Source organism: Serinus canaria, chromosome 4, assembly GCF_022539315.1.
Source record: "Serinus canaria isolate serCan28SL12 chromosome 4, serCan2020, whole genome shotgun sequence".
Classification (NCBI taxonomy): Eukaryota; Metazoa; Chordata; class Aves; order Passeriformes; family Fringillidae; genus Serinus; species Serinus canaria.
In genome coordinates, this window is record NC_066317.1 from 29,660,779 (window position 1) to 29,674,237 (window position 13,459).

The 13,459-nt window shown below is 44.9% G+C and overlaps 1 protein-coding gene across 2 annotated transcripts; it reads left to right on the forward strand.

Annotated features, from left to right (window-relative positions):
* The first annotated feature begins 624 nt into the window (after window positions 1–624).
* NPY2R (neuropeptide Y receptor Y2) lies at window positions 625–5,050 on the forward strand. Of its 2 annotated transcripts, none has more exons than XM_018926684.3 (2): window positions 625–704; window positions 3,683–5,050. In XM_018926684.3, exon 2 carries the CDS (start codon window positions 3,719–3,721, stop codon window positions 4,874–4,876), a length of 1,158 nt encoding a protein of 385 aa, XP_018782229.1. In that variant the 5' UTR covers window positions 625–704; window positions 3,683–3,718; the 3' UTR covers window positions 4,877–5,050. The 2 variants fall into 2 exon arrangements, with proteins under 2 accessions (XP_018782229.1, XP_050829620.1); XM_050973663.1 differs by lacking the exon at window positions 625–704 and adding an exon at window positions 2,553–2,621.
* The last annotated feature ends 8,409 nt before the right edge of the window (window positions 5,051–13,459 follow it).

Genomic DNA, 13,459 nt, shown 5'->3' on the forward strand with positions numbered 1-13,459 from the left:
AAAGCTAGGAAGCAGCCTCGAGTGCGCGGCACGTACACCGGCTCGGGTCTGGAACGACTCTTTCTTTCTCCAAATCCCTGCTTGAGGCCGGATCCGCTGCCGCCGCTGGCTCCCGAGCTCGGGGCGGCCGGCACATCCCGAGCTCGGGGCGGCCGGCACATCCCGAGCTCGGGGCGGCCGGCACATCCCGGGTGCGGGGCGGCCGGCACATCCCAAGCGGGGGGCGGCCGGCACATGCCGAGCGGGGGGCGGCCCGCACATCCCGGGTGCAGGGCGGCCGGCACATCCCGAGCGCTCTGTCCGCTGCCTTCCCCGCGCCCGGAGCGCGGAGCCCGGCGGGCGGAGCCGGCGCCGCGCCCCGCCCGAGCCCTTCCCCGGCGGCGGGGCCGCCCCGCCCGTGCCTCCCTCCCGGCGTGCGGGGGCCGCTGCCGCCGCCTCCAAACTTTGTACGGGGCGAGCGGCGCTGCTGCCCCGCTGCCCGGGAGGGGAGAGCGGCGCGGGGAGAGGGGCGGGAGCCGAGCCGGGCGGCGGAACCGGGGCAGCCGCTCCGCCGCGGAGCGAGGGGCTCCGCTCCCTGCCCGGCCCTGCCCTGCAGTGCCGTGCCCTGCCCTGCCGTGCCCTGCCCTGCCCTGCCCTGCCCTGGCGCACCGGCTCCTGGGCAGCAGCCGGCCGTGCCTCGCTCGCCGGCTCGGGGCGAGAGGAAGGTAAGAACGGGAAGGGGGGACGGAGCGGCGCTCCCGGCACGGCGCGGCGGCGGAATCCCCGCAGCGCCCGGGCACGGGTGTCTGCCGCCGGGATGGGTGTCTGCCCCCGGGCACGGATGTCTGCCCCCGGGATGGGTGTCTCCCCCCACCCCCGGGCACGGATGTCTGCCCCCGGGATGGGTGTCTCCCCCCGGGAACAGCGCACCGGAGGGCGGGAGGGAAGAGGCGCCGCATCCCAGAGGCGCGTTTGCTGCCAGCTGCGCCTCCGTCAACCCCAGCCCCTTCCCCAGCGCAGGCACTGCGGTCCTGATGGGAATACTGCTTGCTAATGTAATCACGTATTCTGCCCTGTTTGCTTACTTGCTCTCAGAACCCGTGTAAATCCACTTTGGGCCTTTTTCGGCCGAAAGTTAGACGCAATTTGATGACTGACCATGAGGATCTGGATGCTGGGGGGAAAAAAAATGGGAAGAAAGCCCCGGTGTGGTGCAGTATGCAAGGTGTGCCAGTAAATGCTATCACCTGGAGAGTTTATCCCAAAAAAAGAGCAGAAAGGGTCCTGTCAAACTCTACCTGGAATGTCACCTCTAGTTTTATCCCCATTTTTTGAAAGCAGCTGATATTTTGCCCACATTACTGTCCCACCGACCGTGTCAGACTTGTCCAGTTTATTTCATCACTTGCTGACACACAAGCTCATTTCTGTTTTAAACCGTGGTTGTCCTTTCTTTCTCCCTCAGTTTTGTCTTATTGACAAGACCAAAGCATCTTCCATCAGCCTGAATAGGGCAATAACAAATAAAATAAAAATGTCAGAGCAATAGAAGGCTTTGCTAAAAAGAAGGAGTTGCAAGAAGGAATCAACAGAAAGTCAGGGACTAGAAAAATGGGTGAAACTACTTTTGGGAAGAAAGGGAAGCTATGTTTTTTTGGCTGAGCCTGGATTTAGGGCAAAGAAGGGAAAGAATTTACATTTGTCAGCCCTCTCACCTTTCTCTACTTCTGCGTAGACATTACCTGCACTGAAAAAAAAAAAAAAAGAGAGATTTTGAAGCATCTGACAGTCCTAGGACTTCACCAAATCTCTACTGTAATGGTGTATGGAAGAGTGGAAGAGTAATTCCTAGGTGTAGGAATGGGTCAAAGGAAAGTGCTCATCATAGTTCTCAACTTCTGTGTAGCCTTGACTGTGCAAATTGTGGTGGGTCTCTTTCTAACCTGGTGGACTAAAGGTGTATTGATAAGGAATCCCTTAGACTTAGGCTAGTAGTTGAACACCAATTATATTGCTAAAATCAGTGGTGTACACTAGTATGAGCAGCTGGCACACCTCAGCTATGTGTCTTGTGGTGTTTCACCTCTCAGGCTTACACTATTAATAGTTCAATAAATGTGGACTAAACAATATGGCATAATTCTGACCCGCTTAGCTGGGAGGAAAATGCCTTTCTGTTCATGCAATTTGCTTCTTTTGCAAAAATAGCTTGTCCTGAGAAATTCTTTGGGATGTTTATGCGGGATAGGAGCAAGCAAAAAGGGTTCAGTCTCCTGCTGGTAGCCAACACTCCTTTCTCAGCTTAGAAATCATACTGAAGGATGTCACTCACTGATAGTTACTGGGAGCAGAGGTAGGGATGAAAATGGACCTCTGTTCCTCTGAAATGGAAGGGATTGAATGGAGCTGATCAAAAAAGAAAAAGAATTTTTCAAGAGCCATGTTCATCCAAACACATCAATAGCTGTTTCTTTAGGCAGGCTTGAATTTGGGAAGGGCTAAGCAATGTGTAACGCTCGATGGCAAGCAGGTGACATTTCTTCTCTACGCTTGCTCTCCTTAGGGAAGGTAATGAATGGCGAAGTCAAGTGAGTAACTCAGGGCTGCCTTTCCTCTTGGGGGTGAACAGTGGTGTTTTACTGGTAAGTTTGCTTGGCACTGGTAATTTCTTATTATTTTCCCAGGCCAAGGAAAGGAGTCCCCAGGTTCTCAGTTCATGGTTAGCATGCCCCCCATGCTCTGGGCTGTTTTCATGGGGGCATGTATTTTTTTACATTGGACTGAAGTCTGAGTCAGCAACTGATTGTAAACCATTCATGTATTGTGCCTACCAAAGTCTTAGGGTAGCACAGAATTTGGCTCAGCCTTTGTAAGGAAGGAAAAAAAATAGTGATTTTTATGCCAGTGGTAAAATTCTTACTGACTTCAGCAGAGAATGATTTGCTCTTCACTATGACTGCAGTCAGAAATGAATGCCTGATTGGCAGCCTCCGAGGAGCTCTGTTTTCTGAAACATCACACAGAAAGGAAATATCATGTATAACTGTGTTTCAATTGTTTCCTCAATTGATTTCAACATGAATAAGTTATGCAGTCATTTCAAAGAAATGCTATTATTTCCATTCTATTTCAGTGGTATTTTTTATTTGCCTCGTGGTGCAAACTATTGTAAAACAAAGTTTCTTAAAGAAAGATCCCAGCAATTAGTTCCCTGATGTTAAGGAAGGGCATAAACCTGTAAGAATTTAGTAACTATTTAAAGGAAACACTTTTCATTAAGGAAAAGCTGGAAGATTATTATGCTAATAACAGTCTGGATGTTGCTGTTCCATGTAGAATTCCCATAGATATTACTGGAAGATTTGTGCTAAATAAGCACTAGTTTTATGTAGTGGATTGTAAAAAAAATGATATGCTGCCCAGCAGGATCTTAATCCTTCTGCATTTACTTAGGCAAACTTTGTCTTTGGAATGCTTTTGAAATCTGTTCCAATTTTCAGCAGGAGTCATGCCTAAATAATATTACTGGATCAGCCTTCAAAATGTAAGGGCAAGAGAATTCAAATATATTAAGACAGATCTTCTTTTAATCCTGCAATGTAGCATGTGAGTTAGGAAAGAAACGTAGCTTTTGCTCTTTGCTTCTCATCTTAGCCCTTGTGGACCAATTTCTCCACTTGTTCTTGTCTTGTTTTGTTTTCAGGGGCAGCTCTGTGGCTTAGACCAGGCTGCTGCAAGGATGGGGCCCCTGGAAGCAGCAGGTGAGGACAACCAGACAGATGAAATGAAAATGGAGCTGTTCACTAAGCTGTACTTGACAAGATACACCACACCACTCAATGAATTGGCTCTGGACCCTAAACCAGAACTGAAGGACAGCACAACACTTGTTGAAGTACAGATAATTCTCATCTTTGCTTACTGCTCCATCATCCTGCTGGGAGTGATCGGAAACTCCCTGGTGATCCACGTGATCATCAAGTTCAAAAGCATGCGCACAGTGACTAACTTCTTCATTGCCAACCTGGCAGTGGCTGACCTGCTGGTGAACACGCTGTGCCTGCCCTTCACTTTGGTTTATACGCTCCTGGGCGAATGGAAACTGGGCCCGGTGCTGTGCCACCTGGTGCCTTATGCCCAGGCCCTTGCTGTCCACGTGTCCACTGTCACTTTGACCGTGATCGCGCTGGATCGCCACCGCTGCATCGTCTACCACTTGGAAAGCAGAATCTCTAAGCGGATCAGCTTCCTGATTATAGGAGTGGCCTGGGCAGTCAGTGCCCTGTTGGCAAGTCCTCTGGCCATCTTCCGTGAGTACTCGTTGATTGAGATCATTCCTGACTTCAAGATTGTGGTCTGCTCTGAGAAGTGGCCAGGGGAGGGGCAGCTCAACTACGGCACCATCTACAGCATCTCCATGCTCCTGATCCAGTATGTTCTGCCTCTGGCAGTCATCTCCTATGCCTACGTCCGTATTTGGACCAAGCTCAAGAACCACGTTAGCCCCGGGGCGGGGAATGACCACTATCACCACCGGCGCCGGAAAACCACCAAGATGCTGGTGTGCGTGGTTGTGGTGTTCGCTGTCAGCTGGCTGCCCTTCCACACCTTCCAGCTGGTCAGTGACATTGACAGTCAGGTGTTAGACCTGAAAGAGTACAAACTGATCTACACGGTGTTCCACGTCATTGCCATGTGCTCCACCTTTGCTAACCCCCTCCTCTATGGCTGGATGAATAACAACTACAGGACCGCCTTCCTCACGGCCTTCCAGTGTGAGCAGCGGCTGGACTCCATCCACCCCGAAGTATCAGCAGCTTTCAAAGCCAAGAAGAAACTAGAAGCCAAGAGGATTCAGTTCCCTGGGGACTCTTTCACACAACCTACCAATGTCTAAGATGTCTGACTGTAAAGAAGAAATATGTTGTGGACAAAGGGGTGAACCCGTTTTGGTACACGCATTTTCAATGCGTATTATTCACAAATGGTGAAAGAACAGTAGCAGGAAGGTCGAGGCAAGTATTATGATTTGAGGGGAGTTGATTGATGCCAAGAGTATGTAAATATACAACTGCAAGGAAGTAAAAGGGAGAGGCTTAGTTTATGGCTGTCTCTTAACAGGGTAAATAAAAACTCTTCCATCCCTCCCATATCTTCTTGCCAAGTCTAAATGACAAGTGCAGGGTTTGCTGGTTTTGCTGGAGGAAGGCAAATGGCTGATTTGTTGCATAGGAATATTGGTGGTGGGTGACATATTTGATGTGAAAATCAAGGATTGCAGAAGTGTGCCAGGAGAAAGAAACATGTCTGGTGGGAGAATCAGCTGTGTTGGTTAAATCTCAAACTTTTCAGGCCCCTTCTCTCCTACAGGCATCTTTTGCAAAGACAAGGGAATTAAGAGGAGAAATATGTTACTTCTTTTTGACTTGTGCTAGACTATTTCAAGCCAGAGCATTTGAAATAAATTAGGTGGTGAAAACAGAAGAGAAAAGAAAAACAAAACCCACCCAAATACTGGATTCAGTGAGAGGAAAGGTCAAGTTTCTGCATAAAATGGAATGTGGGTTTTGGCCAGTCAAACGGGGTAAAAAGTCATCCCTTCAGAATTGGCGTTCATGCTGGTGAGAAAATCACGAGCCTGTGACTTGATCAGTCATTCCCTGCAGATTCCTGCCTTTCATTCTGCTCTGGGAACAGCTCACAAATGCAGTGCTTCAAAGTGGCATTTGAGGGCAGGGAATGCAGGCTCAGGTCTTCTGTGAGCACTTCATAAACTGCTAATATTTTCATTTTCAGGACCTGCTTAAATGTCTAATGCATTATTAACTCCACAGGCTTTGAATTGTCGCTGCCTCTGCCTGGATAATAAAACAGCAGATAATTCTGATCCTCTGGAAAGGCTGCTAGATGGTAAAGTGCTTTTCCTTATTGTGGTTTTATGTCACACACTCATCTCGTCTTGGAGCTTTTTCCATCTTTAGCCTTTGTGGAAATTAAGAACATCTGAATGACTGTAACCTAATAACAGTATGCTATATTTATGTGATAACTTATCAGTTATTCTGCATGCTGTAGTTAATAGTTAAATTCCTTTTTTGCTCAGGTATAAAATTTTAATCTGTTTACCGTGTTGTGCACAGCAATGTTCAACTCTTCTATGTCTTTGTTAAGCCTCTTTGAACTCATTAAAGAGATGAAGAAAATTTCAATCCATGTTTGTTCCCAGCTGCCCTGTTGCTTATCTAGAATAAAAACAAGTGTGATATTTTCCCTTGAAGTCTAGTTTGATGGCTACATTTCAGCAGCCTCATTTTTTCTTTGCATTTTTTGTTGTTCCTAAGTTCATTATGTTCTCTCTTAAAAAATTAAAACCCAATAAAACTCCAGTGCTGAAATGTTTGCAATGTAATGAATGGTATCAGATCTTTATCAAGGGGAGAAATTCATCTTTGTATATTCAGTATTTGACACCATCCTTTAAATACCCATGAAATCATTTGGACTTGGATTTTCATGAGCAGAAAAGAGAGTTCTAGAGAATTAGCTAGTGTTTACTTGAGCAGAAAAAGGATCCATCATTTTTAAACAGTTTTACAAAAATAGATTAATTCTCCATCATGTTCAGAACATGACATTGCCCACAAGTTATTTTTGTCTGAATATTAATAATATCCAAAATGTAAAACTCTTAGGGGTGAGGAAGGATTATAGAAGTGTGCAATTATTATGGACATCAATCACATGTATCACTTGACTCTGAACCCTTCATCAAAAGTATTATTACTACAAATAGCCTCCTTTATTTAAAACGCAAATGATTTAAAAGTTCTGTTTCAACTCCTTTAAGCCTGTTAGAGTGTGGGATATAGACAGTTTTGAAGTAACCATGACAGTGTGTGCAAAATCTACAATTGCCAGACTAATTCTCTGTAATTTTAAGTCTGCTTTACATCATCCTGTATAAGAGCAATTAATTACAAATAATCTTTCCATTTGTTTCACGGTATCTTTATTTTATGGCTTCCTGAGCTTTCTCTGCAGCCATCATGCTGAGCCAGAACTGGTGCACTAATTTACTGCATGGCTTTCCTCCCTGCCTTGTGGAGGTGGTGCCTAGGTCAGTGCCTGCTTTAGGGTAACAAACCCATGCACAGTGTCCCACTGCAAGGAGTGGATTTTCCCACTGGCACTTGAAGAGGGGATGTGGAAGAGCCAGCACTCACTTGTGCCTCTTGCATGGCTTAGTCACTCCTGGGACTTGGCTCCTGCACAAGCACAGCTACACGCTTTGGTACCCATCACTAGGGATGTTTCTAGGAAAACCCAGCATTTTATCATCAAAAGCAATGATGTAGCAATATCCCTTGGGGTTGCCCCAAATCCCAGCTGGCAAAAGGATCTGGAAACTCAGGGTTCATCCCCATTTCCCTGTAAGGGAAAGTGAACCTGCGAGCAATATCTGACCACGGGACTGAGAAGTCTGCAGGGGACACTCTGTTTTGCCTGAAATAGGAACCAGGATCCAGGTCTCCCCACTCACCTATTAGTGCTTTAATTATATTTTTAAGGCATTATATTCTTTCTCTGTTGCTTAGGTACAAGTTTTATACAAAGCCAAAGGATAACAGCAGCATTCAGCCATTGCATAATTTGCTAGTGGGCATCAGGGCATCCCATCCAAAAGGAAATGCCATCACTGTTTCAGAGCAAGAATTTGAACTCAGTTCTCATCAGCGTGACCTAGCCATCCCACTGCACCCTCTCCTCAGGCAGCAAAGTATTTCTTTTTAGAGCTGTTCTATTGTTCAATTAAACATTGAATATCATGGTTTTATGGGCAGGGACTTATGACCTTTGCATGGCACTCAGGTTCAGGGACAAGGATATCAGAACAGATACAGACAATTTAGGCTAGGCCTCCTCCCTCATTCTCCATGAGTACATCTGCTATAAAGATACTGCAGCAAAGGCAGGATGAGCTCACTGGGGCTAGTGCCATGCTGATCTTTGATATTATAGAAATGAGACCTATCCACCACATAGATGCCATCAGAGGTGATGTAGGATCCCAGCTGGTCATCAATTTTCTCTTGGCCTCCGTGGAAGAACATGTTTTGATGCCTTGCAAGTTTCACAGGCAGAAATGTGTCTCCAGTGTTTGGCAGCAGCACAGTCCTGAACGGTCCCTTATTGTAGATATTCTCAGTTCAGTCAAAGAAAGAACAGAGATAATTTCTCCCAGGCTAAGCCTGGAGGAAAGAATTTAAACCATTATTATCTCTCTCTCTCTCTGTAACCATTGTTTATAGTTATGGCTCTCCACAGTGTGCTATTCACAGTTCACCAACAGAGTGAGATGTTTCTGCTTTGAGACCAATCAAGTATCACCTTAGGGAGTCACTTTATAAAAGACCTGCTACTTTCATTAAAGAGAGCCTTCTGATCCACCTGAAGGCTGGAGTCTTTCTTTCCATCCCTGACTCAACAGCATCACGTTATTCCATAGGTGCAGGGGCAGCTCTGTGCTCTCCCAGCACTGGCTGGGCACCAGGCAGCTCAAGCCTGGAGGCAGAAGAGCTGCACTCATGCACTTTCCTGAGGCTGTCGTGCGTTTGCCTCAGAGGAGAACACAGCACTGTGCTGCTTCTGGACAAGTGTTAAAGGCACACTGCTGTTAAGGGTACAGCCAGGGGCTACAAGTGGAGAAGCAATCCTGAGTGAGCTTCCTAGGGTTTTATGGGAAGCCAGTGAAGATGAGGTTTTGGTAAGTGGGGGCAGCGCTGAACCCTCTCACTGGGCCCTGTGAGTAAATAGCCTTCACTGAGAATTGTGATCTCCACTCAGGGCTGCTGCCTATGACTGAATAGAAGGATTTTCTCAGATTGTTAATATGAGGAAAAAAAAATAGATTTGAGGCCATAAGCAGTTAAAATAAAAGAACTAAGCCCTGACAGCAAATGGGTTTAATATGCATATCTATTTATATATAAATTGTATGTCAGAGCTGTGCAAAAGTGGTTCTGTAGAATAAGTGTGTAGAAAATAGTTGTCTGTCTGTATAACCCTGCTTCTATACAATGTGCAATGGACATACATACCTTGCCAACTTACTAATAAGTTAGATAACACTAAGAGTAATCACAGAATAGAAAATACTACCTGCATTTCATCTGTCAGACCACAAAAAAAAAAAAATCACTGAATTCACTGATTAGTATAATCCATTTCCTTGTATTATAGTTTCTAAACTCTCTCTGGGATTTTCTTACTTTAATCCAGATCATGACCTTAAGGGATGAATTTTGTCTTTGGATGCCTGAGTTATTTACCTGATACTGTCATTATAAACGCCACTCTACAATAGGGAAACGACTTTGTGCCAAATTACAGGTTCTTTGCCCTGAAAAGCTATGAGATGTATGTAAATCCATGCAAGATTGGTTTTGCTAAAGACCTGTGTACTGCAGTACAAATGCTTATTTATGCAATCAGTAGTGATTTTCATATTGCCAATTGGCTGTCATTTTAAAGGAAATTAGTTCAAGTGCAGGGAAGAACTCTGAAGCTAGTAAAGCTGGAGAAGTAAGAAAGTCACAGGATGAGCTGCTGCTTCAAGAAGGAAGAAAGAGAGAGCAAAACCGAGGCTAGTGAAGATGTCATTGATTTATAGACTTTTGCTCTTCCTTTAGTCAGGGCAGCGAGAGAAACGTGTAGAAATGAAACCAGGCCAAATGAAGACGCAGGTACGAGGGACAGCGTTGCCCAGGGAAACTGAGGAACTTTGAGAAGAAATTCCCGTGATTGTTGGAGCCTTAAAACTCACATCATGTTCTCCAGCGAGTAAACCCGGATGTGTACATTACTCCACCTAAATGCAATACAGCTGAACAGCTCTGTACTGATAAGGTATCAGAAGCTGTGGATGTGCTATTAATTCCAGCCAGGATATGGGATGAATAATGCGTACAAGCTCCTCATAAGCTCATTTCAGATGGGATATATGAAATAATTGGTGCTTGTATTAAAATCTTTTCCCTCTCAGACTTCACTGGAGGAAGAGAGCTTCAGACTAACACTTGAAGATGGTGGAATTATTTATCTGATGGATGGATGGAGACACAGCGTAGCTTGAAAACATGATTATAATTTTTGTTTTGCTGATCTGCATAGGAGGAAAAGGCTGTAGTTTGCCTCTTGGACCTGCAGCTGAATTGTACAACTGGAGTTTATATGAAACAGACTTTTATTTGCACACTTCACTACCCTGATAATCTACTAACTCTGCTATGCATGGTATCTTCAACAGCAGAATCTATGCTTACACAATTATGGGGTAAAAGTATTTCTATCCTTTCAATTTTGCATAGAAAAAGAGAAATTTAGGACAATTCTCCTATTTATTAGCATCCTTCAAAATCAGTTATTTGTAGCCAGCTGGATTTTAAAGTGTTTTGGCAGTACTGTGACTTAGTACTCTATTTGAGGTAGCCAAGCTGGTGAAACAGCTAGCCTGGCTCTCATTGCACTCTGGCCTGGGTCAAGCCCATCTCAGCAGAGCATGGCTGCAGCTGCTCACCAAATCAAACCTGAGGGCTGGAGCTGAGGCCGAGACACCCTTTCCCAGTGGATTCTGAGGATTGCTCCCAGAAGCTGAGCTGGGGAAGTATTTTTCAGTTTTTCAGTGCTTTGAATCTCGGTTTATGCTGCTGTGAGGACAAAGCACGTTGCATTTGGCAGCAACCTTCATCCTGGTTGCACTCTAAAGTGGACAACTCCACAGGCTGTAGGTGTGCAAGTGCCCCATACCTGCTGCCTCTCCAGTTCAGTGTAGCCCAGCTTCCAGAGCAGCTCTCAAACAGAGCTGACAGAAAGTGTTTCACAGGCACCCTTGCAGTGAGCACGTGGAAGCTGCCTACTGTCACAGGGAGACTGAATAATGACAGGGTGGCTCTGGCAGCTCCCCTCAGGGAGCTCATCCTTAGCCCTGATTTAAACTTGCTCTTGTACCTCCCACTCTCTGGAGCACTGAGGAGGCCTGAGGCACCAAAAGCAGAAGTGAGTGGTGGTAGACTGGCATTTCGGCAGTGCATTTCTCCTCTGTGCCTCCATCAGCTGTACTGCTCACTCCAGAACTGAACTGGCAGGAAGATCCATGGGGAAAAATGTTTTACAGATAGGAAGTGTTAATATTCTTGTACTGACACTAACACTGGCTGATGGGTGGTTTTGCAAACTATAAATACTTTAGGACAGAGCTGGATGCAGCTGTGGTGGGATGGGTGTGTGCAGCAGCAAAAGTCTCCTCTGTCACCTCAGCATAAGGAAAATGCTTGCACAGAACCACACAGAACTTGTTCAGGCCAGTGTGACGTGCAGGAATCAAGAAACCTCTTCCAGTTTAACTCCTGTTTCTGTAGTGACAGGTGGAAATTTAGAGTTAGGGATACGCTATGGTTTTTGGTGTTGAGATCTCTCACAAGTCATATTAAGCCAGAGGAATGATTGCAAGGACAAGAAGAACTAAAAATTATGCAAGGCTGAAGCTATAATAAAGTCAGTCTCACTGTGCATAGCAAGTTTGCTGTCTTCCAATTTAAAATTCCATGGTTATCTCAGACAACTGGAATCAAAGGTAGAGAAAAGAGAGGAAGAGAACTCATTGCATTCAGAATCCTTATTTTATTTGCTTGTTTTCTTCTAATGGGGCAGCAAAAGAGCTTATATCCAGCTCAGTGTATAATTGATTACCAGGACATAAATTGAAATGAAAAATCATGCTCTCCATAATTGCTATTCAAAAGCCTAAGCTTGCAATATTCCCTGAAAGTATGCTTTCTGATTTATCTATCCCATTCATCATGCTTTCCCTTTTAGTACTTGTGCCTGTGCTATGAATTCTGATTTTAAACCTCAGAAGAATCTGCCTTTCTGACTCTTAAGTTAGCTGGAAACCCCAATGGTATTTTGTCTTACTCTTGATAAACTACTATCTAGGATCTCTCCTGATCTCTTCTTCTATCTTGGGCTATAAGAGCACATAGCAACTTCTACTTTGTGTTTAATATTTAGCTGTTCCTGACAAACTCCTGGAACACTTCATAATGTCATAAGCATCTGTTGCACATGTATGGTACAGCTAATTTCTAGCTTCTCTGCCTTTCCTATGGTAGAATATAGCTGTTCCACTCCATTAAAAAAAATCCAATTCATCATTTTTGTTGCTCAGTCTGCTACTTCTCTGAGACATAATGTGGGTGATGCCAGAAAATTTTTCCTTCTCTCTCTCTGAGATTGTATATATATGGAAAGCTTGGTACTACTATGAAGGAAAATAGATTTAAGCATAATGCTTAAATCTCGATTTCTAAATAAAAGCCCAAATAATGATTCTTCAAATGGTTATGAAAACCTCAGTAATTTAGCATTAATAAAGCAGCAGAAAGTCCTGCATGGGTGCTTGACAGGACAAGACAGCAGGATGAGGCAGTCATGCAACTTGAAAGATCCTGAACTTTGGCTCAGGAAGGCATTTTGCTTACCTGTTTTGTCCTGTTACACAGGAAGCTGCTTGTCCCTTCTGCTGGAAACAGGTGCTCATAGTGCAGGCTCCGCTGCTGAAAGGAGAGGATCCTGGAAAACAAAATACACAGGCCTTTGTGTGTGATGCTGGCAGAACTATTCAGTGTCCCTGAATACCTCCCCTTTCACATTTGGTTGCCCATCTTCCCACCCAGTTTGCTAGAGAAGACATTTTCCTCTTGGGATCTACAGGTGACAATCCTTCATGGTCTGTTTACAGCCTTATGTCTTCAGAAATCCCAAACAAGTGACATTCAAACAGTGGGAAAGAGCCAATAGTGCAAACAGAACTACAACACTATCACAGCGAGCCTTCCTGTTCGGAGCTAAGGACATGCTGACTCATCAAAGCAGAATAGGTAAAATGAGGAATGTCAGAGCACTGATGACTTTTTTTGTTCCTGTGCTGGTGATTTCAGATTAGAAACTGCATGAATGTTTTTCTACAGAAGTTACACCTAACCAATATCACAGCTGCTGAGATGAAAAACAGATGAAAGAGGTTAACTAGTAAGACTGCTTTTTCCAGCACAAACAGACTGAAGTGCACTTTTAGTCTTTGTACTGTTGTGATTCTTGGTGTTGGTGCCTATAGCTGAACTCCTGCCAGCTGATGCACTTACTGCTCAACTTTCTGTTACAAAAAGAGCTGAAAGATAGAGAAAAGCAAATTTTGTTGACAAATGCTCTGGAATTTATGCTTCCAACTCCATTTTATTCCTTTGAAAATCTCCCCATAAACCATTTCATGGCTTGAGACATACATGCCCTTAGCTCACATAACCTGCCTGGAATGCTTGGCAGCACCTGACTGAAATTTCATTGGACCTGTCCTCCCACTCAGACTGAAGGTAGCCAAGTTGCAGGACTTCATTTTACCTGGACAATTTGCAGCCTTAAG

Excerpts from the sequence above, each read along its gene's own strand:
- NPY2R (XM_018926684.3), top strand. The coding sequence starts at position 3,719 with ATGGGGCCCCTGGAAGCAGCAGGTGAGGACAACCAGACAGATGAAATG.